This window comes from Sus scrofa, chromosome 3 (assembly GCF_054392235.1).
Source record: "Sus scrofa isolate SSC_HxYL_T2T_F1_AM1 chromosome 3, Sscrofa_HxYL_maternal_Yorkshire_Landrace_v2.0, whole genome shotgun sequence".
Lineage (NCBI taxonomy): Eukaryota > Metazoa > Chordata > Mammalia > Artiodactyla > Suidae > Sus > Sus scrofa.
Genome location: NC_139385.1, coordinates 63893497 through 63920636, shown reverse-complemented (window position 1 = coordinate 63920636; position 27140 = coordinate 63893497). Strand labels below are relative to the sequence as shown.

The 27140-nt window shown below is 40.1% G+C and overlaps 1 protein-coding gene across 5 annotated transcripts in view; it reads left to right on the top strand.

Moving 5' to 3' along the window:
- Positions 1-27140, top strand: part of IL1RL2 (interleukin 1 receptor like 2) — a 32650-nt gene that overhangs the window by 989 nt on the left and 4521 nt on the right. For 3 of the 5 annotated variants that reach the window (XM_021087122.2, XM_021087125.2, XM_085016104.1), the window contains 7 exons: positions 811-1048; positions 3649-3844; positions 7188-7347; positions 11496-11570; positions 15043-15172; positions 16144-16280; positions 20323-20466. In XM_021087122.2, coding sequence (XP_020942781.2) covers positions 811-1048; positions 3649-3844; positions 7188-7347; positions 11496-11570; positions 15043-15172; positions 16144-16280; positions 20323-20466 — 1080 coding nt within the window. Of the gene's footprint in view, positions 1-810; positions 1049-3648; positions 3845-7187; positions 7348-11495; positions 11571-13211; positions 13356-15042; positions 15173-16143; positions 16281-20322; positions 20467-27140 lie in introns of all 5 variants that reach the window. The other 2 variants (XR_014839656.1, XR_014839655.1) reach the window with 2 other exon arrangements.

Below are 27140 nucleotides of genomic sequence, written 5' to 3'. Positions count from 1 at the left end.
TCCATGCTCCCCCATACCTCCCCACCCCCCCTCCACCGCCGCTCTGAGCAAGCTCCTGTGAGGACCTCCTGGGGGATGCGGTGGGACCCAAGCCTGCAGATTACACTTTCTCCAGTGGTCCATGCAGAATCCGGCGGGGTTCGGAGAGGGCAAGGTTCAGCTCCAAGTGTCTGATGTTCAGCCCCAAATGTCACCTTTGAGCTTTGACGTGACTGGGGTGGGGGGGGAAATGGGCCAGTTTACAAGACAAGACGAGTTAAAATGCATAACTGGATATGATGCTGTCTTTTTATGTGACAAAGAGATATTTTAGACCCAAGGTAAAAGCAAAGAACCCATCCACAGAACAAACTGCTTCCAAGACAACTAAGCAAATTTGATAGAAATGAACTATAAAGAGAGCAGATTGTTTAACAATGCTTTTTGGAATGAGATACGTATTATTGAGGACAGATTGAATTAACCGGTTGACAAGAGTGGAAAGGAAACAAAGCAAGGGGCGCTCAGAGTAGGAACATGTACTCTGAAGGAGTTAAGGTTTTTTGACAAGAAGGGAAAGAAAGAAATCCTTCCAAATGGGGAAGATGACTTGAGTGGGGGGAAGGGACTGAGTAAATTCCGTCTGATGGACATCTGTGAAGAACTTCCGGTTATGCTTTCACATCAGCAGACTGTTTTTAGGAAAACTCCCACACCGAGAAAAACCTCACATAAAATTTCAAATCAGCTAGAAAATTAAAGTGGCATTTAAAACTAATGAAAACTAAACTAGCGCTCTCTGTGGTTATTTTTTTTCCTTTCTTTCCCTAGATGTTTTTGAGAATGTAAGTGTGAACAATGAGACAGCTTCAGTAGGCCAGCCTACAGCTTTTAATTGCATATGCTATCTGCCAACATCTGGGAAAGTAGTAGATGTGACATGGTATAAGTATCCTAGCAAAATCCCAATATCTAAAAACATACAGTCCAGAATTCACCAGGACCAAGGCTGGATTTTGTTTCTCCCCCTGAAAGGAGAGGACTCTGGGATCTACCAATGTGATACAAAGTAAGTTCTTCATTTACAATAGAGTTCTCTCTCTCTCATTGAATTATATATGTAATTCTCTCTATATATTTATTTTTACACATACGTATATATTATAATTATAAAATTCTTCTAGGAAAATTCTTGATTAACTTCATACATGTAGAAAACAATGAGAAGAATATAGTTTTGTAATTATTACAAGATAGTGTCAATTAACAGGCTTTTAAACAAAATAGATTTGTAAATCAGTTGTTGGAATACAAAATACATTTTTCCTATTGAAATGATGCCATAGACCAGACCCCATTACAAAGCCTGTTTATCCCAATATGAAGGCTGCTGTCTTTCTTGGAATGCCAAATGGCTTTGTGATAGGTGGCAAATCCAGACAGGGATAATTCTCCTTTGATCATTTGTTGGTAAGGGATCTGCTATAGAAATTTAACAGTGACAAAACTTCAAGATGCTTATGTTATGTTATGCATATGTTATGTACTTTTCCAGGCTTTAAAAAATGTGTAACTGGAGAACCAAATAAAAACAATGTAAATAAATAAGTGCAGGAAATGATTATTGTTGAGAAGCTGAATCTGGTTTTCTCAATAGGGACAAGGTAGTCATATAAAACCGGAAAACCATATACCATGCCTAACAATGGTTACATTACTCTCTAGCATAGAAAGCCCTATGCTAGGAAGTAATGTAAATGGCACAGGTCTGGTGGGAGATACTTGAGCCTGGTGGGGACTGTGATGGAATGGAAAGCATATGCCTCACCAAAAGGATGCAGTCTATTCAGTGCAAGTCCATTTTCCCACCTTTCAAGATAACCTCTAAATAGGCCTGTGTGCATGTATGTGTATGTATGTGTGGTTAACTACCAAATAAGTCTTCTGTGTGTGTCCTAATTAAAACACATTATCACTTATATGTGGAATCTAGAAAATACAATGAATGAGTATAAGAAAACAGAAACAGACTCGCAGTTAGGGCAACAAACTAGTGATTACCTGTGGGGAGAGGGAGGGAGGGGACAGGTGGGGATATATGATTAAGAGCTACAAACTACTATGCATAAAATAGATAAGTGATGAAGTTATATCCTACAGTACAGGGAAATATAGCCATTGTTTTCTAACAACGTTAAAGGGAGTATAATGTATAATAATATTAAATCTCTATGTTGTACAACTGAAACCAATATAATCTGAATCAATTATGCTTCAATTAAAAATATTAAAAAAAATACATCTCTGGACCAAATGTTGGCTGAGGGTCCAGATTTTGTTATCCTCCCTCACTAACGTGTATGACCTTGGTGAATTATTTGACCTCCATGAACCATGGCTTTCTTATCCGCAAAGTGGGAGTAAAGCCAACCTGAGAGGGTTGAAGTAAAATTTACCCAAGATCCTGTATGAAGTAGGTACTCCAGAAATGTAGCAATATTCCCCCTCTTGTGTGGTTCTTTGGTATTTTCCAGCCCCTTCTGGGTTTCAGGATGGCCACCCCCTCTATGATTCCCACCAAAGTCCTCATTTCCCTATGATGGACTCAGGTTCAAGATTACTCAGTGACACACATGTGGAAGAGCCAGCAATCCCTTCCTACAGCTTCACTCACACTGGAGACCAGTTGCCGATGTCTTGTGGAGGTCTGCTCTCCTGTTTCCTCCAGGTTATTCAATAACCAGAGTTAAAGATTTTGTGTCCCACAAATTCATCTGGACATCCAGGCTGGATTTAAAATATTTAAATCCGGGAGCTGTGAAATGGAGCAAAACAATCTTTTCTAGAAGGTAGATGTCAGTACTGTCCGTCATGGAAGAAAATAAACACAAATTCCCATAAATCTTTGACATACAGATATGTACATATTTAGTGAACTATACACTTTGAAATAATTCAAAATCACATTACATTTGCAAGAATAGTGTAAAGAATTCCCATCTATCCTTTATCTAGTTTCTCTGCTATTTAACATGTTGCCACATTCACCCCATTGAATATTCTCTTACATCAACACAGAATAGTTACCACATTCAGGAAATTTAACCACCATAGTACTTTTATCTGCTCCCCAGTTCACGTTCTAGTTTTAGCAATCTTCTCTATGATGACGTTTATAAATGTTTTCTTCCTTTTCCCCATCCATTGCAATTTGGTGGTCATGTATCTCTTTTCATCTGGAACAGATCTTCGGCTTTGTGTGCGTGCGTGACATTGACATTTTTAAGGAGTACAGGCAATTTTTTTATATTGTGTCTCTTAATTTGGGTTTGCCAGGTAGTTCTTCATGAGTAGGTTCAGGCTGAGACTTCTTAGCTGGAGTAGTAGAAGGGGTTTGAGTTCTTCTCAGCAAACTCAGACAGTTGGAGCTCACCTGCCCCTCCTTGGTGATGTTCATTTTGATCATTTGGTTAAGATGTCCTCCAATGTTTCCACCATCTAAACATAATTTTTTCTTTTTGTAATTAATGGCTTGTGAGATGCATGTTGTCTTGTTTGAGGCAGAAGATTTGCATAGTGCCTGGAAGAGGACTTGGAAATATTTGGAGATGAACAGGGTCATTTGGTTTTATGATTGAATTTACAAGCTTTTGACTTGTTTTCTTACAGTGACACAAACATCTGCCCCAGAATGCAAATCAACCTAACTGTGTTTCAAAAGCATTGGTGTCGTACTTCTAAAAAGAGTCAACCAAATGTAGCAGATGAGTACAAACAAATCCTACACGTTGGAAAAGATGATATTCTTATATGTTATCTGAACTTCCCGAACAGTTTTGTTTTGAATTCAATCAAGTGGTATAAGGTAAAAAAAAAAAAAAATCCTGTTGATATTTTCCTTCCTCTTCTTTAAAACCCACTTGCCTTTTTTTTTTTTTTAAACTTGTACCTTTTCAAGCAGAACTGGCAAAGAGATTTGTGTATCCAAGATGGACTTGTTAGCTAATTGCTACTGACAATTGTATCCTGCTTATTAGTTATTTTTTAATTTACGTTTACTAGAGCTTTGTAATAGCTTATGATTTATATCTACCCTCTCCTAATTATTCTTTCTTTTCAGACTATCCTTCATCCTTCTTTTTAATTAAAATTAGTTGAGTAGTCTGTTCGTTTGAGTGTGCAGTGCATGATTTATAAGAAGTCATGCTCTGGAGAGTCTCCCCATTCCTGACACATATTTGCCTGGGCCCATCTCAGTTTTCTTGACTTGTGGTTCTGCTGTTATTACTTCCTTGCAGGCTTTGCCTTATCCTGGTGTAATGCCATACAAGCAAGTAAAACTATGCATTCTAGTCCTTCCTTTTTTATGTAAACAGGGCATCCTATACTCACCTTTCTATACCTGTGTTTTCACCTTGAAACATTCTTTTCTTGACTGTACTGGCAGATGACAACCCATAAGTCATAATCCTTGGCATGGAGGAGCTTGTGCTAGGTATTTAATATTCGAATTAGTTTTCCCACAGCTCTGCTTGTTAGCACTTGCCCGTACAACCATGAGTTCTCTTTGTGGGTAGGTTCTCACCCACTGATTAAATTCTTTAATGGTGATGGGATTCGACAACAGTCTTATTTATTCTTGAATGGGTTTTGGTAAGATTTTGTTTACTAGGAAATTTTCATTTTCTTCCATGTTTCAGATATTCTGGCATGAAATTATCATCATCATGTCTGCTTCTGCAGTTCTGTTCACCTTTTAATCCCTATTACAATGTGTCCCCCCCCCCACACACACACACTCCCTCTCTCTGTCATTTGATTAGTCTCATTAGAGATTTTTCTGTTCTATTACTCCTTTCAAAAACCAGTTTTTGCCTTTGTTGATCCTTTTCGTTATATATTTCACTTTCATTTAGTTTCCATTTTCCTCTCTTACAAGGAATGTGGCAATGAATGTCCTTATCTCTGTCTTTTCTTTTCCTGTCTTTTCTTTTTTTCTTTTCTTATAACCACTACAGCTTAGCTAGAATGCTCTTGGCTATTTTGTGCCTCTGAGCCATTGTACACATGAGAACAGGAGTATTCTTTTTGTGCTTGAAAGATAAAACACTTTCAAATGTTGTCCGCTCTTATTGCTACTAATTATTTAAAATCTCATTGGGGAGATCTCATCCACAAAGTTTTAACTAAAAATCAAAGCCTTCTGAGAATCGAGGCTCTAAAATAATGTCCCAGGGAATTACAACTGAAGCAGCCCTGATTATTGCAAAGGGACAGAATGGCTCTTCTGCTATCGAAGCTAAACTTTAATATTATTAAATATCTGTTCCTCTTGAATGAGTCAGTCAGAAAGAGGACTGATGAGGTTGGGAAGCATAGGAGTTCCCTGGTGGCTCTGCAGGGTAAGTAAGTATCTGGCACTGTCACTGCTGTCACTTGGGTTGCTGCTGTGGCACCAGTTCGATCCCTAGCCCAGGAACTTCCACATGCCACTGGTGTGGCCAAAAAAAAGATTGGCAGCATAGAAACACAGCCCCAGAGATTGGCCTATCCAAGCCCCACCCAGGGATAAGGGGTCCATAATTCAAACACTCACACTTTGTTTGTCCCCGTTTGAAAGATGGCAACCTCATTCACATTATCAGAGTCTGACTTTTTAGTAATTCTCATTCTGCTTGGTAAGCAGTTATCTGATTATAATTGGTATTCCCCTTAGGGTGTTTACAGAGAAATAGGCTATGTCATAAATACAGAAAATGTTCATTTTGGTCTTATTGAGCTTCACCTTCCAAGATGGATGCATTTGGGCTGTTCCACTAGTGGAGAATGGGTTCTGACTGTGGCTGACTCAGTGAGGAGAGAGATCAAAACTTGGACAATTACATCTTTGTTTAATCAGGGGTTGTACATTTAACTTCTCTCTTATAATGACTGCTAGTATTCTGAGCATGGGGACTGCACCTTATTCCTGCATAACCAGGGCTTCTCACCATGCTAGCCAAGGACAGGGACAAATATTTGAATGAATAAATGAACTCAGTTATCAAGACATAATTCTGTAGATCAGCCCTTCCTGAAGAAAAGGGAAAAGATTTGAGAAAGAGTTAAGAAATGGGCCTCTAAGATGGAAGAATCAATTAGCATGGCAATGTGAGCTTACAAGATAACGTCTGCCTCTGGTTGGTGACTGAGAATGACAAATGAGAAAGGCCTTCCTGACACTGACCAGTCTTCAAGTTAGTTTGTGTGAGACCATTTCCTTCTTGATGTGGTGGAAGCATGGGTGACTTAAGAAATGAAATGACATTTACTCATTAAAATCCTTGCCTGCATCCTTTAATCACTGCTCAAGCCTCCAAATAGAATGTTGGCAAAGAATTACTTTGGGGAGTTCCCATCATGGCTCAGTTGTTAACAAACCTGACTAGTATCCATGAGGGTGCTGGTTCGATCCCTGGCCTCGCTTAGTGAGTTAAGGATTCAGCATTGCCATGAGCTGTGGTGTAGGTCGGCAGCTGCTGCTCCAATTCAACCCCTAGTATGGGAACCTCCATACGCCCTTAAAAAAAAAAAAGAATTACTTTAGACCTCGCTAAAGTCCAACCCTGAAGGGTGGAGAAGTTGTGATTGGGCCCAAAACACAGAGGAGGCACTCCTTATTTCCTTGTGGTCTTGTGGTCTCTCCAGGGGCTTGGCACCATTAGATGGTGGTCCCTTGGGAGTTATGGGCTCCCGGTGGTGGAGGACTTTCCTGCCAGATCACATTCTCCTGCCAGATTCTTTTATGGACCAAGCCTAATCCTCCTCCACAAGGTCTTCCTTCCAGCCTGCATAAGCTTCTCTCCTTCCAACTCCTAGTTGGCTTCATATTTATAGCAGTCATTGTAGCCTGTAGAATAGTCTTTGTCAAATCACCGTAGTGGTGCTTGGGCTGTGGGATGGAAATCCTGTGAAATCAGATTGTTATGATCATTATACAACTATAGATGTGATAAATACATTTGAGTAATAAAAAAAATTAAAAAAAGAAATTACCTTAAAAAAATCACCATAGTGTTTTTTATATATACCTTCAGTTAGATTATAATTTACACAAGGTCTAGAGAGCAGATAGCTTTCTTGTCTCTCCATTGTTCATGGATGGTGCTAATCAGGAATGTAACTGAGATCCCCAAATAGTCATTGAATTGAATCGTTTTTAAATTTAGGATTGTAAAGAGATTAAAGAAGAGCGGTTTATCTCTAAGGAAAAAAAGCTTCTGGTGAAGAATGTCTCAGCAGAGGACAGAGGGAACTACGCATGTCAAGCCAAGCTCACGTACGCAGAGAAACAGCATACCATTTTAAATAGCATTTCTGTGGATATCAGTAAGTACACTCATATCCATCAGCTTAACTGCCTCTTAGCTTTGTGTGAGATGTATGGCTTTGGGCAGAAGCCTTTCTTGATCTAGATTTTCCTGAAGGTTTGAGGCTCTCCAACTCATCATTAGTAGAATGAGAGGGTAGGAAGAGTGGATTGAAAGAGAAGTTTAATTTTCTCATCTGAAAACAAAACAAAACAAAACAAAACACAAGACTCAAAACTCTTGGTTTATTCCTAGAAAGGAAATGAGACCATGTAAATGGAGTAGCTCCTGCAACACCTGGAAAAGTACAAGTGTTCAGCCAGTGGCAGATGTCACTGATACGGCTCTTCTTCCCACCACCTTCGCTGGTGTGACTATTGTGTGTGCCATTCCAGCTTCAGCCTCTCCTGCTTCAGGCACAGCTGAGTTCAATGCCCTTGAACTTGGTTCCAGGACACCTAATGCTCATAGGGCTTCAGTTCTCAGCCCAGAGCAGCCAGTTTTCTTTCACGTGAGACCTGGAGACTTGACAGCAGAATCTTAGGGGTAGAAGACACCCTAAGAATAATTTAGCTCAAGCCATTAACTTTATAGAAACCAGGAAGGGAAGTGACTTACTGATGATTACAAAGCTGGTTAGTGAGAGAAACAGGGCCAGGGCCCAGGCCTTCGAGCCTTTCTTCTTCCGAGCACATTCAACAAGGATATTTCTGTGTTGCCTTTGCTCTTCTTTCAGTAGAGCTGTTTTCTAATTTACTATAAATAGAAGGAATGGAGGGCAAAGTATTTCTTTGACCTGGACCTTCGTGTTTATCACTGATTTCTGCCAGAGTTCAAAATACAGGGGGATATTTAGCAATTTCTTTATAATGTGGCTCTTTTGGGGGATGTGTTCAGCATGAGTAGCTTCCTGCTTCCCACCAGGAACCCTTAAGAAACTTAATTGTATTAGGTTTTTATGATTTTTATGCCCTTGGAATTTATGATAACTGACATGTCTCCAAAAGTAGCACCTTGTCTTGTTCACAGTTGAATCCCTAACATGTAGCTCAGGGCCTAGCCTAGATGAGGTGCAGATCTATTGATTAACTGAATGGTTGACTACTCTTATGCCTTAGTCTTACATTGGTAGTTAAGGGAATTTTTTATAAAGTGAAATTCCAGTGGCAAAATGAAGGCTACCTCAAGAGATCATTGAGTCCAGTAATCTATATTTTATATTATTGCAATAAACATTTATTTACAATCTATTACATGTCAAATTGGTTAAAACCTGATCATTAAAACATTTTAAAAAATATTTCTTCTATTGAGAAGCTCTTAGCCTGGTTGTAGAGGAGCTGAAATATAAATGGATCATCTTAGCATTATGTGGTTAAAAAAAAGAGTTATAGACAGTGTCTGTGCAGCAGCAAAAAAAACAAAACAAAACAAAAAAACAGAAGTAGTCATGCAGTTGGCAAGTAATTAAATGATCTTGGAAGGCTTCCAAGAGGAAATATCTTCTCAGCTGAATTTTGAAGGATGAATAGGATTTATAGAAGCAAAGAAGAGGGAGGAGGGGCAGAGATAAGAGTCTAAGACAAAGCATAGAAGTGTCTACCATTGTAGTTCATGTTGGACCTAAGTAATTTTGTTGGGGCATGAAGAACTGTGAACCAAGGAGTGCTGGGAGCTGAGACCATGGAGTCAAACAGGGGAAATTTCAAGGGGAGGAGGGCATCATATGCAAGCTTCACCATATAGCTCCTGAAGAGCCCTTGGATGAATGCAAGTGCAGAGTCTTGAAGCTGCATTTGTGATGGGCGAGATCAGTCCTGAGATGGTTTAAGAATGAGTTAAAGAGGGTCTTGAGTCCTGGAGACCATGTAGGAAGCTACTACAACATCACAATTCTGGACACACATTTCTTGGGTGGAGTGGTTCTTAGGTAGAAAGAGATTCTTCTTTAGGCAGTAATTTAGTGACTTTATACTGAGTGCCCAAATAAGGCCAGGTCCTGTGCTGGGCAGAAAGACCACAATGGTGAGGCAAATAGCCATGACCACCTCTCTGATGGAGCTTCAAAGTCTGAGCAGAAAGGGGAGGCAGAGGTTGATCAGATAATCCAATACTGAGATATAAAATTGCCAAGGAGATTAAGGCAATGACAGAAAGGAAAATAGGAGATCAAACAGAGAAGAGCCTGTTGAGAAGGCAGTGGGTAAAGGAACGCCTCCTGACAATAGTTATACTGATCATCAGGAAGCATTAAGTGATGAAATGAGTGAGATTTTTCCAGACTGAGGGGGCAGCTGAAGTGAAGGCTTATAACAAGTCAGACTATGATGTGTCTGAAGAATGGAAAGTAGGAAGGTTGGCTGGAATGATACTGAGTGAGGGAGATCATGGTAGGTAATGAGACTGGAGAAGCATTTGGGGGCCAACATTAGGTAGGGACATGCAGTCCAAAGTTGGGTGTATGGATTTTCTTCTAAGGACAATGGGAAGCAGCCAGAGGGGTTGAAAGCAGAAGAATAGCGTGATTTGTTTACATTTCTGAAAGACAGATTTGGCTTCTGTGCACAGAACGATGGCTATGGAGGTAAGAATAGTGCTTATGGGGGGGGGGCAGGTGCAGAAATGCAAATGAATCATTAGATAGGCATAGGTAACACACTGGCCCTAAAGATGGAGAGAGATGCATTGATTCAAGACATTTTGGGAGGTAAAACCCACCTTAATGTTGTGTTGAATATGGACTGATGGATGTAGTGAGGTCAAAGACATTGAGCCTTTTGGATGGTGATTCTTCTTCAAGGGAATAAGATAACTCTCTGGAGGAAAACTGGATTTAGAAGTGAGAGCATGAGTTTGGTCATGGTAAGTTGACTACTTGGTGACATGAGATGTCAAGGAGGCCAGGGCCTATACAGGTCTGGAGCTTAGAGATACTACTTCCACAGTCCTTGGCCATTAGATAATAATTGAAGAGGTGGATGTGAATGAGAGTTCTGGGGGAAAGAGTAGAGAGTAGAAAATAGGGCTTAGAAATTAAGAAGGAGGCACAGACTGAGAAATGTTAAGAGGTAAAATTCGTTTGGCTTTATGATGATCAACTGAAGAGGGTGGGGAAAAAAGCGCTTACTTAGAATGACTTCAAGATTTTCAATGTGTGTGATAGAGGAGAAGGTGGTACATTAACTGGCCAGTGATGACTTCTTTTGGGGACAAACTGAGTTTATAGAATGTGCAATTATTGCCATCATGAAGGACATATATTTTTGCATTTTTGTAGGTTCCCTCAAACTTTTCCACTTCCCACCCCAAATATAGAGGAGGAATGTGGGATTTAGAGGGTGATTGCTAAATATTGGTATAAAAATATATAAGGGAAGATATGGAGAAAAAGGGGTGGAGAGGAATACAGTTGTAAAGTGGGGTGGAGGAATGATAAAACTGAAGAATAACAGGAGAGGAAGAACTGTGAAGAATTGGGAAGAGCAGGGTTGGAGAATGAAAAAGTAGAGCTGAGGATAGACTGTTAGGGTCACTATTTCTCTCTAGGACTCAGGCCAGAGCTTTGCTAATTGCCACTGCTTGAGAAGTGTATGGAGAAAGTTCCCATGTGGCTCAGGGGTAATGAGCCTGACTAGTATCCATGAGAATGTGGGTTTGATCCCTGCTCTCGCTCAGTGTGTTAGGGATCCATCGTTGACGGGAGCTGTGGTGTAGGTTGCAGGGGTGACTTGGATCCTGCATTGCTGTGGCTGTGGTGTAGGCTGGCATCTGTAGCTCTAATTCTCCAATTCAACCCCTAGCCTTGGAACCTCCATATGCTACAGGTGTGGCCCTAAAAAGCCAAAAAAAAAAAAAGTGTATGGAATGATTAGGCAATGAGAATTTACTATACAATCTCATCAGTTTATATTCATGTCCAACATATAATGGTGAAGTAAACTCTCTTGGTAGCCCAGATTTTAGATGATTTTTTTTCCTTAGCAATTCAATGATTTCTGCTTTAAAAATATGCATATATGGTGTGATATTTTTGACACCGTGAATTTTGTTTTTTCTTGACCAATGTTTATTGAAAGTCTGCTCTTTGTCATGTTTTCCTTATGTACTACTGCATTCGAGTATTTGGGGATATTTCTAATACAATTTCATGTGTGTATGGTTTCTTAGCAGAAAGAGTGGGAAATGGAAGAAGAATCCCTAAGATCATGTATCCTAAAAACAATTCAATTGAAGTAAAACCTGGTAAGTAAAGTTATTGAAGCCATTGAAATCACTAAGCGCCCAAATCATTATGTCCACATATCCTTGGGATTTTTTGAACTTCAATGATCAAGACACATCCTATACACATCCAGTTCCCCACTTTGGATATACCTGAGCCAATCTGGAGAAGTATCAAAGTAAAAAATCACAGAGCTGAAGGCTGAGGAATTTGTGATGTGAAAAGTCTGGCAGCAATCACTAGAAGTCTAAATATTATTGTAAATCTATTTATGCAAAGACCAATAGGTCTTGAAAGATATGATACATAACATCAAATTGCTATTAAGTAATGTCGATCAAGAGTTCTGTGTTACATTATCTCACACTAGGAAGTATATGAAAGGAGTAAGGGAAGTTACTATGTTATATTCCTTATTTTACATAGGAAGGAATCAATAAACATTGCCTAATTTTGTAATCTAAATGGGAAAAAAGGAATCAAGTTATTTTTTAAATTAAAAGTAATCACTAGTAAAAACATGTTGAGTAGCTTCTAAAGAAAAAAGTCCTTTTTAGAAGACAGACAATCAAGTTGAGTTGCATATTAAAGTCTAATCTGTATCTCCGCAAAAGATACAAATCTAAGAATACATGACCTAGATGATTAAATAATCAATACATAAGCAAGTTATCCATAATGTTTGCATACAGTAAGCAATACAAAGAAATCAGATTTGCAATGTTTATCTTTCAATCTGATAATATATCTTTCAAAGCAAAAAGGCAAATGACAGATTGAATCATTTTATACAAATAAAAATTATACCTCCCAAATAAAAAATTTTATGTGTCAAATAGCTGTGAATCAAATTATATAAAGCTGGAGTTACTGCTGTGGCTAGGTGTTAGAGACCTGATACTGTCTCTGTGAGGATGGGGATATGACCCCTGGCTTTGCTCAGTGTGTTAAGGATCCAGCATTGCCACAACCTGCCATGTCGTTTGCAGATATGGCTCAGATCCAGTGCTGCCCTGGCTGTGGCTTAGGCCACAACTGCAGCTCCGATTTGACCCCTAGCCCAGGAACTTCCAAAAGTTGCAGATGCAGCCATAAAAAAGAAAAATTATGTATATAAACCTGAACTCTTAGAAATACAAGGACAATACCACAAGACAATACAAGTGTTTCAATTATAGTGGGAAATTATAATATACTCTGGTTTTGGCAAATTTTCTAGTCAAATAAGGATCTAAAATGGTCTAGTAATATAGTAAGACTAATATATTTACTAGATAACACTCATAATTATCAGTGAAGAACTCAGAGTCCCAAAAGAGGAAATTATACACACTATATGGTATAATCACAATGCAGTTAGTCTAGAAATTTACGGCTAAAGTCAAAACAATGACAAATCCAACAAAAACAAAATCCACTAATTAAAAAAGTTAAGCAACAACAAATTCATCTTCTAATTATTAACTTTCTTGGTTAGATTAAAGCCAAAGCCAGAGGTACAGAGTATTTAGAAAATTATGGCAGAGAGAACATGTCAAAGTTCTTGAAATGTGGCTGATGGTTCATTCCACAAAGATAAGAGTAAAAAATAATGAAGTTATTATAAGAAAACAACAACAACAACAAATAGAATTAGAAAGGAGATATAATTTGTTTTATAGGCTATGGACCAACATGATTTAAGGAGAACACTTCAGTTCCGAATTTTCAAGGAAACTGTAATTCTCATAATAAAGGATATTTGTCTGCATATCAGTCTCCATGTGAATACCCTAGTGGATTTCATTTACACCTAGAAAAGATAAGTGCGCCTGTTATTAAGTATCCTAATTAAATTTCTTCCCCTCTCCTGTCTTTGAAAAGTCTAGCCATGGTGTTTCGATAACTGAGAAGAGATGTAAGCCTTGAGAGAGGAAGATAGTCATATAACTGTTAAATAAATTTAAAATCTTCCCACAAACAAAATTCTAGATTCAGTTGGCTTTACTGGAGAATTCCACAAAATATTTAATAAAGAAAGTAAGAAAGAACATCAGTTTTCAACAAATTGTTTCAGAGGGGCGAAAAAGAGGAAGCAGTCCTTGACTCATTTTATTAGGTCAGGAAAACCTTGACACTCAAACCCAACAAAGATATTATTACAAAGGAAAATTTCAGGCCAAATCCCATTCATAAACACAGACGAAAAATTTAAAGCAAATTACTAGCAAAATAACATACATACATTTTAACAATATACATAAAGAACTAAATTTGGGTTATATGGAACAATGCAAAGTAGTTTCATCCTTTTCTTTTGCATAAACAAACTAAAGGAGAAAAGTAATACACTTACCTCATAAATACCTAAAAGTCATTTGGAAAACTTGAACAAGAAATTCATTATTAAAAACAAAAAAACTCTTTTAAAGTTAGGTATGGAAGAGAATGTCTTTAATTTTGAAGAATCTATTTTTAGAAACCTGTAGAAACAACACATTCAAGGCTGAAATCCTGAACACTTTTTCTTTGTTTTGAGGAAGAAAGTCAAACCCCAGCAGATTTTGGTTTTTGTAGAATTTGATATGTTGATTGTAACATCGGCATGAAAATGCAAAGATTGAACGAGTTAAGACACTTTTAATGAAGAAGAACTAGATGGGAAGATATGACACCAGAATTCAAGATTTACTAAAAATTTACTAATTGGTGGCTACAGATCCAATTAGACCCCTAGACTGAGAACCTCCATATGTCTCAGGTGCAGCCCTAAAAAGACAAAAAGACCAAAAAAAAAAAAAAAAAAAAAAAAAAAACCTTAAAGTAGACTACTTAGAAGTATAGTACTTTTTTTTTTTACGTAGTAGATACATGAACTGTATTAGATTCTTGGGGCAAAAGAATTGAAATATAAATTCAGTAAATATAATTTAGCAAAGTGTGCGGAGACAGAATAAGGGAAAGAGTTGGAAGTGTAAGGTGGCAAATGATGAAGTAGAACTATCACTGGGTTTGGAATTAGAAAACCAGAGTTCATGTTTCATTCCTTCCTCTGATGTGTGATCTTGGGCAAGTCACTTGATCTGTAAGAAGCTCAGTGTTCTCTTCTGTAAGACGGAGATGATAGAACCACCTCTTTTCTGCCTTGTAGGAGTGCTTTGACGACAGAAAGACTGAAAGAGAAATTGTATGTGCCACACTTTGTAAACTGTGAGGCTTTTTGCAAGAGTACAAAGAGAAGATGTAGCTTTTGTGTCCCTGACATTGTGGGAAACATTGAAGTGAAACTAGTGGCATTTGGCAGCTTATTCCTATGTCTGTACCCTAGGCATCTTGGCGGGCCTCTTGTCCTTGTCATCTCTGTCCGGGGAGAGAATAAAGTGGATAAACATTGACCTCAGGGGGAAGTTTTGGTAATTGAAAGTCACTCAGTTCTCAGAAGCAAGGTGCCTCTGCTAAGCAGGTCATTTGGGGTAGAGTTTTCATCATATGTTTATGAGTTTGATCTTACAGGCTCCACCCTCATCGTGGACTGCAATATAACAGACTCGCGGGATAACACGAATCCACGCTGCTGGAGGGTCAATAACACTTTGGTGGATAATTACTACAGTGAATCCAAACGAGTTCAGGAAGGAATTGAGTGGGTGTTTTTCTTTTCTTCTGCTTCTTTTTTATAATGATTTTTATTTTTTCCATTATAGCTGATTTACAGTGTTCTGTCAATTTTCTGCTGCACAGAAAGTTGGCCCATTCACACATACATGTATACATTCTATTTTTCTCACATTATCATGCTGCATCACAAGTGACCAGACAGAGTTCCCAGTGCTGTTTAGCAGGATCCCATTGCTTATCCATTCCAAAGGCTATAGTTTGTATCTATTAACCCCAAATTCCCAGTCCCTCCTACTCCCTCCCCCTCCCTCTTGGCAACCACAAGTCTGTTCTCCATGTCCATGATTTTCACCTAAATGTCCATTGATGGACAATTGGATTAAGAAGATGTGGTGTGTATATATATATATATACACAATGGAATACTACTCAACCATAAAAAAGAACACAATAATGCCATTTGCAGCAACATGGATGGAACTAGAGACTCTCATACTAAGTGAAGTAACTCAGAAAGAGAAAGACAAATACCATATGATTTCACTTATATCTGGAACCTAATATAGGCTCAAATAAATCTTTCTTCTGCTTTTTTTTTTTTTTTTTTTTTTTTTTTTTTTTTTTTTTTTTTAGGGCTGCATCTGCCGCATATGGAAATTCCCAGGCTAGGGGTTGAGTCAGAGCTGTAGCTGAAGCCACAGCCATAGCAACATGGGATTCGGACCCCGTCTGTGACCTATACCACAGCTCATGGCAACACTGGATCCTTAACCCACTGAGCGAGGCCAAGGATTGAACCCACATCCTCATGGATACTAGTCAGGTTCGTTACTGATGAGCCACAGTGGGAACTCCCAGTGGGGGCATTCTTAGTGTAAAGTGATGGCTCCAAGTGTTTTCCAGGAAAGAACTTTATTCTCCAGACAAAAGGTTATAAAATATGTTGGGTAAATGTAACTCACATAAGTAGTAATGATTGGCTCTTTTCTTTTATAGAAACCACACCATTTTTCCAGAACATATTTTTTATACCGTGAACATAACCTTCTTAGAAGTGAAAATGGAAGATTATGGCCACCCTTTCACATGCCATGCTGGAGTGTCTGCCGCTTACTTTATATTAAAACTCCCAGGTAATGTTCCAGTGGGGAGGAAACGCATGTGAAAAAGGAGTGACATTAAATGTTTGGTGTGAGGCAGCCGAGTGGTATGAAATAGGGAAAGTCAATAGAAAATCTAGGGAAAAACCTCATTTCCATCTGATAATGTTCTTGGAGTCAGGCTATGACTTCACTAGCGTGTCATTAGAAAGTGCCGTATTGATATACAGTGAGATTTTGTGCATCAAAATTCTAGAAAACAGAAGTCTTTATTAAACCTCCTAGCTCAACTTTTATAATCATGTTCTTGTGGTTTTTCAGCTTAAAGGTGATTATAAATCATGCGATATAGAAAGAAAATGCCAATGTATATTTTTATCATGTAATTGTAAAATTATTTCTAGAGGCTGAATTCTTATATTTAAGCAGGAGGGCTTCAAACTCCATGTGTGTATGTGTATTGTACACTTAACACTATAGAGAATGTGTTGATTATCCGTTGGAGGGTTTGGAACCAGAGAGTAGATAGAGAAGAATTAAATCATCATCTTGAGAACAGCTTTAAGTTCTTCACATTTCATGGCAAGTGTTTGAAATACCTTGTAAGAGGTTGGTATGTGGTTTATCAGACAGCTTTTTAAAAAATTCTATTAATATCAACTTTTTTTTGATAGCTACACACAAGAGAGAGAGCTTGGATTTACCAGCATCCCTTAAGGATCAGTGCAACCCATGCTTGCATGCATATAGCTAAAGTCTTACTAGAAATATTTTTCTAGAACTTAATGTAAAATGGTGGTTCAGTGGTTGCTCTGTTGAGCCAGCAAATGTGTCAGGTCCCTGCCCCCATGAGTGTCCATCCTTCTCTTTGAATAGCCATCAGTAGGTGTGGTTCCATAGCACCTGCTGTCCTGAGTGTGGTCTTTCCGCACCCCACTTCCATAATCTGGAGGCAAAGTTCATGCTGCCGTCCTCCCCAAACTGATGCCTTTCCTGTACATCTGCCCTCCTTACTCTGGACTATGGGGAGCCCTCTAGGATGCCTCACTTAGAAGGAGCCTTGGCTCAGCAGCCATCACTGTCCTTTTTTTCCTTCTTCTCCATGGCTTTTCCTTGTCATAGAAAGTCATTTGGAATCACTTTCTCCCAATCAGTTGTGTGCATCCCATTTCTATGGCACCTGAAGTGATTCTTGAGATTCTGTCATCAGAGCTTCTCTTTCTGCATCCTGCTCCCTGATAACCACCCAACTTCTCATGCCTTCAACTGTCAGCCCTTTGTGAGTACAAATTCTACATCTCCAACAGTATTCTTCCTTCCCATGTGGCAGCCCTGCCTTTCCAACTGCTTACTGTGCTGATTTTGAACTTTATTTAAAGAGAATTGCATGTTTTTTATGTGTCACTTCTCTTCCTGATGCATCAGTGGTGTAGCATATCTGCAGTTCATTCTTTTTCTTTGCTGAATCCTACTCCATTAAATAACTAGATTACAGTGTATCCATTCTACTGTAAATATGTATCCTTTGAGTTGCTTCTGGTTTGGGACTGTTAACAAATCATGCTGCCATAGAAGTTTCTGAAAATTTGTCCTGGTACTCAGGTCAAAGTCTTCCCCTGTGAAATATCATTAGGGGTGAAATTGCTGGAGAGAGTACCTCACCATTCACCCCAGAGAAAAGAGAAGAGGCTGACTGTCAGAAGCCTTGGAGATTGCATGAGACCTGAAGCAGCTATAACTGAAATCTGCCCCAACCTACAAGTTTGGGTTCATTGGCCAGTAACATAGACTGAGGATGACTAGTGCAGATTTCTATGTCAATTCTGACTTATAGATACTGGAAGCACTGTGTTCAGGATTCTGAGGCAGAGTCCAGGCTCAGAGCAGCTAATGCTGTCATCAGTTAACACCTGCTGATTGTACAGGAGAAGGATTTTCCTCCTTTGTTTTAGGTCAGTTAAGAAACATACACCTACTAAATTTATCTTTGTTCCTAACAATGCTTCTTTCATACCTCACATGCAATATATTTTTGGATGCATGCATTTTATTTTGTTTTCCTTAAGTTCTTAGGAGCAAACCCTTTTAAATCCAATTCTCTTATTGGTTAACTTGGGACCAGAGTAAGGTTACAGGTTCTCCACTGCACTTGCTGACTTTTGTTGAAGACACTCCAGATGTGAATCTTATTTGGTTCATCTGAAGCAGGGTCTCCAGAGAGTTGTTTGGGTTGGGTGTGTCCTTCTGTGGATTTCTTTTCATCACATGGTCTCAGCTACCAGTTTAAGGCTTTAAGGCTGGTGATAGCCCTATGGACCCAAATGATGAATACCAACTTAAATAGAGTATCTGATGTCTTAGTTAGTTTTTCACCTATTTCAGTTTCAAAGCTCATACTTCCTTTGAACTTATTCATGAATTTTCCATTTAAAACTTCATTGTCTTTTAGCTCATTTACAGAGCAGATAGTATCAATATTCCTGAATGCAGTGCATGGTCAACTCAAGAATTTCAGGCCATCACTTCCATTTACTTACCAGGAGCTTTTTGAATCTCGTAAATGTCATGGACATGGTCTTCTTATCATGACCATTTACAATTCCAGTATTCCCAAAGTGGACAGTAAAGGTCTCCCTACACAGTCCTCCCAAAGGAATGTCACTATTGTTCCAAGATCTGGTCAAGGACAAAGAGAAGTGGGGAATTGAAGAGGGGAATCATTTGTCATCAAATAGTAAGAAGCTAGTGGTTCAAGCACATGGTCAGGACCAATGCACATGGCTGTGCAGGAACTTAAGCAAGGGATTGATATGGGGGCACACAGTGCATTTTATTATGCATGTATTTAAAGGCATGCAAGTGGGTATAGGGATTTCTTTGCAAAATGTTTGCAACAGGGTGTGGCCTAAGGCAGTTTGTGATCAGCTCTTCAGTAAGCCCCACCCCTCCCAAACCCACACATACTTTCTAGTGGGGACCGGAGGACCTGGAAGGGGGCCAATGAAGGAAGTGGTAGATGTGGTGGGTTCTAAGAATGAGAAGGATTTATTTTCCTCTCTCCCTCTTCCTCTTTTCTAATTCTCTCCTTCCTAGAGCCTCATTCTTTGGCAGCACAGCTTTGGGCTGTGGTAAGGGGAAAGCTGTGTTGTTCCTCTTCTTGGATAGGCAGGAGCATGTTTTCAGAGGCTTGGAGTTCCAGAGGAACTGGTTTTGTTCCTTGTTCATCCCCTGCCCACTGCTTTTGCCTTAATTGCCTAGCAACATGCTCACCAAACAGAGTATGTGTAAACACCCTTCCTGAGATAGTGTCTGGTAGATGGGAGCCCAAACTGGACTCTGTTGGCCCAGAGAAGATGAGGTTGGTGTTTGGCTCTGTGGCTGCAGAGATGGCTTTGAGGGGAGGCAATGGATGGCTCTTATGATTGGAGTCCTGTTGCTCAACTTTGAGTAACTGAGAAGCTGGTTATAACAGTATTCTAATCAAGAGTGTGCAACAAAGCCACCTGGGGAGCTTTCCCAATAAACATGCTCAGGTTCCACCTCTGGAGAGTCTAGTTCCGACTAAAGAGGGCCTGGCCAGGTGTGTTTTGACAGGTGAGCAGTCCTCATGTGGTCAGAGCCATGCTGCATCCTCTATCAGGGGCTGGGGGTCTGCAGAATTTTCCTCCCCTGGTTCCCAAGAGCACATTTTCTTTTTCTTTTTTAAAATTTCATTCTATTTTATTGAAGTATAGTTGATTTATGATGTCATGTTAGTTTCAGGTGTACAGCATAGTGATTCAGTCATACATACACATATTTTTTTCAGATTCTTTTCCCTTATAGGTTATTAAAAATATTGCTGTTGTTCCCTCTGCCAAGAGCACATCTTCTTCCTCAAATTCATGATCCAGACCAGATTATTCTACCACTCATACCTGTTACTTAATTATCAAGAAATACTTAAGAAATGTCCTTGTGGTCACCTAATATATTTCCATTTGGCATGTGTAATGAGATCTGTGTAAGTAACACGTAGAATTGACTCTTTGTAGTACTATTTTATTTATTTGCTTTGTTTTGCTATCATTTATAGTTCCAGATTTTCAAGCTTACTTGATAGGAGGGCTTCTCGTCTTGACTGGCATGGTGGCATCTGCTGTATGGATCTACAGCATCTTTAAGATTGACATCGTACTTTGGTATAGAAGCACCTTCCATGGTGTAGGGACCACTGAAGGTGAGTGTGGGTAGCCACCGAAAAATGCTCCGTAATGGTATCCTTTCGTCCATATGTCCATTGTAAATACACTTGATTGTCTTTATTAGTATGCCTTTCATGTTGTTGGCAAATGTAAAGAAAAGGATCTCCCTGGAGCTTCTCAGACTTCGGAGAAAAGATTTGCCCATGGCTGCCAGCACTGTTCAGTCACATAAGGCTTGCGGGCTGGGAGTGACCAAGCAGATCGTCTTCTGTTTCATCATCTTTCCTAAAATCTTCCGTTTTTGGAAAGTTGCAAATACAGAGGTGTTTGCAAAGGAAGAAAATTTCTCCTGGAGCAGTGTGAGCTCCATGCACGGTACAACTTCCCCTCAGCAGACATGCATGCAGAATTTCTGTTACAGAGAACCACAGGCTGCCTGTGTTTGCAGCTCCTTCTGGGCCTGTACTTGGTGCCTGAAAGGGTTTGTTTCCAACTCTCAAGTTTGGAGAGAAAGACGAATTTGAGCTTGGGTCCTCTACTTACTCTATGATTTTACGTATTTAATTTCTTCTCTTTCTCAAGTCTAGGTAGAAGGAAAAAAGGCGGGGAAGGAGGGAAGAAGGAAAGAAGGAATGAGGGATAGAGGGATGGAGGGAGGAAGGGAGGGAGGGACAGAGGGAGGATGATTAGAACCTGCCTCACGGAGTCCTGTGGGAGGGAGGGAGTTGAAGTTCAAGAAAGCATTGAGGGTCCTGGGCATGGGGGTGGAGATGGGATCCCTTGTCATCTGAAGGTCCTGGCAAGCTGCCCCTGCCGCTGTGTCTGACAGTCCAGTTTGGTGTGGGGAGCCATTGTCCTGCCAGCTCTCTTCACCACAGATGTGCCCTGTGTGTGATCCTGAATCTGAGGATCAGGCATTTCCTACCCTTGTGCTTTTAACTGTGCTATTTTCTTTTTGTCTCAGAATGGATGTGATCTATCCAGCTCTTGAAAAAAGTAATAAATCTGCATTAATGTCTCCTAATCAGATAGAAAAAGTGAGACAGAGCTGAGAGTTTTGTGCAGCATTCCTGCATGGAGATACACAGACTTATTATCCCTTTCAAGTCTAAAGATTTGTGGTGCTGACGGAAACTCAGGGAAGTGGGGTGCAAGCATGTTTTGGGAATCCTTGCTACACAGAAATGCAGTATTTACATGAAATGGCTGCTTTGCATATACAAAACACATATTTGTCCAGATTGTTTGATTAGGTGTCCTGACTTGGTGTTTAAGTTAAATTTTAGAGTTCAAAATTGATGGTCCTTCAGCAATGTGGAAAACAACAAATTCTTTTTTAAAAAAATTTATTGGAGTATAGTTGACTTAAATGCTGTATTAGTTTCAGGTGTATAGCAAAGTGAATCAGTTATATATATACATATATCCATTATTGTTCCCGTATAGGTTATTACAAACTATTGAGTAGATTTCCCTGTGCTCTACAGTAGGTCCTTGTTAATTAACTACTATATAGTAGTGTATATACATTATTCCCATTCTCCTAGTTTATACCTCCCTCCCCCATGGTTTTCCTACGGTAAACATAAATTTGATTTTGAAATCTGTGAGTTTAGTTCTGTTTTATGAGTTGTTTTTAAATTTTTCAAATGATTTTTGTTTTTTCCATTATAGCTGGTTTACAGTGTTCTGTCAATTTTCTACTGTACAGCAAAGTGACCCAGTCACACATACATATATACATTCTTTTCCTCGCATTATCCTCCATCATGCTCCATCATAAGTGATTAGATATAGTTCCCAGTGCTATACAGCAGGATCTCATTGCTTATCCATTCCAAAGCAGTAGTTTGTTTTGTATCATTTTTTATTAGTACTGATCATTTAACATTCTTTTAAACTCTTCTTGCATGACTTCCTCAGGAGCCTATACAAAGTAGAATATAAAAGAAAGTTATTCCTTTTCCAAAATACAACATCTTCTATGCCTTCAAATTTTAAAAGTCTATAATACCAAATATTTGGAATGTTGTCTAAATATTAATGAATATCTGTCACAAATGCAATTGGTATATGAATTCTTTTTTTTTTTTTTCGCTATTTCTTGGGCCGATCCCGAGGCGTATGGAGGTTCCCCGGCTGGGGGTCGAATCAGAGCTGTGGCCACCGGCCTACACCAGAGCCACAGCAAGGCGGGATCTGAGATGCGTCTGCAACCTATACCACAGCTCATGGCAACACCGGATCCCCAACCCACTGAGCAAGGCCAGGGATGGAACCTGCAACCTCATGGTTCCTAGTCGGAATCATTAACCACTGAGCCACGACGGGAACTCCCATATGAATTCTTTTTTTTTTTTTTTTTTTGTCTTTTTGCTATTTCTTGGGCCGCTCTCGCGGCATATGGAGGTTCCCAGGCTAGGGGTCCAATTGGAGCTGTAGCCACCGGCCTACGCCAGAGCCACAGCAACGCGGGATCCGAGCTGTGTCTGCGACCTACACCACAGCTCACGGCAACGCCGGATCGTTAACCCACTGAGCAAGGGCAGGGACCGAACCCGCAACCTCATGGTTCCTAGTCGGATTCGTTAACCACTGCGCCACAATGGGAACTCCTGAATTCTTTTTTTGATGGTAAAATTCACTTCGTAGAAATCAGCTTTGCATAACCAGTGCAGCCCATAGGTCTTCTGGTGCTGCAGGAGATGAGCTGGGCTGTCGTCCCTACAGAGTCTGTCCTGTGTGAGCTCCCTGCCTGTGCTCCTTCTGCGCCTGATTGAGCAGAGGCTTCAGGGCAGCATCACTTCTCTCCAGAGATGCTTTGTTGACTGACAGGTGACTGGATAGCTTAGTGGTATTCCTGGAACTCCCTCTCTGACTCACTGGGATCCCAGGAGCATGAGTGCTGAGTGTGTGGCGAGGCTGCCACTAGTGAGGTCCAGGGTAGCAGGAAGAGAAAGGAGGAATCTTGCCTCCTTCTGATCAGGGGAAGCTGGGCATACCAGCATCTCTGCCCTCTGCTCAGACTGGGCTGCTGTCCATATTTGGAACCTGTGGGCTGAGGATTTGGAGACCTACAGTCAGCCAGCCGCTTTCTTCTTCTTTTTAAGTCGAGAAGTACCTGCACCCTTTGTGCTTAAATTTCTTACAGTCTCTGAGAACTGTCCTGTAATTGCCCTTCAAAGGTGACTTGTCACCCTGTTAGTGGTGATTTAGTGATGAGACAGAGATGAGCCCCAGATGCTGTTTCCAGCTTTGTGTCCCAGAAGGGTATTTTCTGGTTCTTTGGAAAGATGGAGAGTAATGGAGGACGAATACAAATGAGGAAGAGAGACAAAATGTGTCCTTCTCGTAGCAAGTTGTTTGTCCCAAGTACATTAGTAAAGCTCCATACATGATTAAGTTAGGTGTGTATAACTCGCAGTTTTCTTAAGTCATGGACAAACCTGGCTAAAATCCATGAGTTTTATGTATTGTCTTGTAAAGCACAGGAGGTACTTTAAAACTTGTCTTCCTGTGCATGTGTGTACACAAACATGAGGATCATTTTACGAATCTACTCCAGAAAGATGTCTGTGCCTCTCCTTATTCCGCATAGGGTTTGGGGGACTGTACATACAGAGCAGACAAAACAGAAACAAAAATAGGTGAACTGAACAAAGGGTAGGATGGGAAAGTAAGCTGAGAATGTGGGGGGAGAGTTAGGGTTTTTAAAGTTGCTCTTGCTTCAGAAGTGAAGGCAAAACCATGAGAAGGTTCTAGGTGCTATTCACACAACTCTTTCAATTGTTCATGAGACCTTTTTCAGAGCCATTCTCCCAGGAAAAATTTTTTGGCAGGGAGATCTTGTTTTTGAAGGGTGTGATATAATAAATCTTGCCTGCAACATTCCTCTAGTAAATGTAAAATCACGGTATATGTGGCTTTTCTCTTCAATGCATGTTAGGGCAAAAACGCCCCAAACTCGTCCAATTCAGTCTGAGCACTTAACCCAAAGGCCAAATTGATTCTGTCTGATTTTTCGATGGGACCGGTTTGATCAGATTTAATATTTAGCCATGGCCTATCTAGAGAAGCAGGGGCTTGAATAGTCTTTAGGAAATCTTTCCTAAACATTCATTTATTCAAATAAGCTCTTGTATTTTTGTCACCAGCTGATGAGAGCATATGCAAATGCTTTAAAATCAAAAGTAGGCATGAACCTCCTTAGAAAGTGGAAGGAATTAAGTAAGAACCTGGATGTACTGTTCCCCCCACTGTTCCAGTGAGGCAGGCCATGTGTGTCTCTGCCAGCAAGGTCCACTTTCCCCCCCAAACTCACTAGGAGGTCTACATCTCTATAATTTTCTCGATGATGTAGACAGTTGAGGGCTGTCAAACTCACTGGTATTTCTTGCTATTCATTGTTATTTCCTCAATCCATGTCCCAGTTACTGTGGCTGGGAGTGAAATTACCTCAAAACTTTGTAACATAAAACCAGCATTTATTTTGCTTACAGATTCTGTGGGTCAGGAATGTGGGTATGGCCTCTCTCAGCCCCGTGATGTCTGGGGCCTCAGCTGGAGGGCTGACAGCTGATTTTGGCTGTTGGCCGGTAGACTGAGCTTCTCTCCAAATTAGCAGCTCTCTGTGGGGGCTATTACTTTGGGCTTCCTCAAAGCATGGGGCTAGCCCTTTAAAGGGTCAGGGAACCAGGTAAAAGACATAGTCTCTTTTATGACTCAGATCCTGAATTTCTGGGAACAGTTCTACCACATTCATTTGTCAGGTGGCTGCAGGGTGTTACACAATTCTAAGGGAGGGAAAATATATCCCACCTTTTTGTGGAGGTGTGGCAAAGTTCAGAAAGAGCATGTGTGACTGGAAATACCACTGGTGTACCTGGAGAGGGCATGGGAGATCAGTTTCCTTTCCCCATACCTTGTCATAAGTATCTCTTCCATCTGACTCTCAATTCATATCCTTTAATATCCTTGTATAATAAATCAGTGATCAAGAAAGTAGCATGTTTCTCTGAATATGTGATCTGTTCTAGCAAATTAATCGACCCCAAGAAGAAGGAGGAGGTCACGGGAATCTCTGATTTATAGCCAGTGGGTCAGGAGCACAGGTAAAAACCTGGTCTTGCTCTTAGAGTTACCAAACTCTGGTTTGGTGGTTCACCATTTGAAAGCCAATACTTGAGGGGTAAACACTGGTTAGGAAGGGAAAGATTGCTTTATTCATGAGACAAGCTACCTAGGGAGAAGGCAGACTGGTGTCCCAGAACCAACTCTGAAGATTTTGCTCAGCCATGAAAGTTTTCAAAGGGAATTGATCTCAATTAATCACTGAGGTGGGAGCTAGAGTCTTCTCCACCTCTCATAACATGCAGGCTTGTCGACTCCTTGTGATCTTTCTTGAGATGCAATCTCCTTCACACAGACTGCTCTCGAGATTACTGAAGGGGAAGCTGAGGAAAAGATCTAGTCATCTGTTAATTACTTATTCTTCCTTTCTACTTCTTTAATCTAAGGCAAGAATCAACAGGTTAGGAAAGGCACTGTGTGATCAAAAGACTTGAAAGGTGCACTTTGGCTGGAGGTTACTTAAGCATGGAGGCATCTGGTGTAAAGGTTTGTTCAAATATAGCTTTGCTAGAGCAACAAGACAAAAGAGCCTCCTGTAAAAAACTGCTTCCTGCAAAGAGCTGCTTACATTAGGGAGGCTTGTTCGAACCTCTGGTCTTCAGCCAGTTGATCAGAAGCACATGTGGCTGGTGTCTGAAGTGGAGTGTGGTCGTGTGGGATGGAGCCTTTGATTTGTGAAATCTGATTCTGTTTCTGGGTAGAAGTGTCAGAATGGAGTTGAATTCTCAGACCCTGATGGTGTCCAAGAATGGCTCATTGGTACAGGGAAGCTTCCACATACATAAGTTATAGTTGGGTCTGGGAACAATTTTCAGGGACTCAGTCATAAGCAGATGTGGGGAAAGGCCCACTTTTGTGAGTTTTACTTCCAGGAGCCTAACCAGTTTCTGACAGTAAATATCAGAGAAAAATCCCATTATGTGCTTCCATCAGGGGGAGGGGAAAAGAACCTTTTTGAAAGACACCAGAGCACTGCTTTTAACAAGGCCTACTCTCAAGGTACACTAGTTAATGAGACCCTAAGCTGTAGGGGTTTTATCAGGTCTGAGCTGACATGAGAAGAGGGATATACCAAACTCCAGGTGTCTCTAGCTATCCTGCCCCACCAAGTGGGGAGAAAAACCTGAGAAACATCTGATGAGTTCACAGTCCAGAGGCACAGGCTCACTGAGAGGCTGAGATCTAGTTATAGAACACTACTGTTATAGAACACTTCCTCTCCCCCCACCCACACCACCACATTGCTAAAGGCCTATTTATAGTGATTTCTTTTTACCTGTATATCATATCCAATTATCAAGAAAAAAATATGAGGCATATTTCTAAAGGGGGGAAAAATAATGTCAAGAGCCGGAGAAAGCATTGGAATCAGACATGGCAGGGATGTTGGAATGATCAGACTGAATTTAAAACAACCATGACTAGCATGCTAAGGGCTGTAGATAAAGTAGGCCATGTGAGAATAGATGGGCAGTGGAAGAAGATGAAAATGCTAGGAAATAACCAAAAAGAAATGCTAGTGATTAAAAAAAAAAACTAGTAAAAAAGGAAGAAAGCTTACAATGGGCTTATTAGTAGA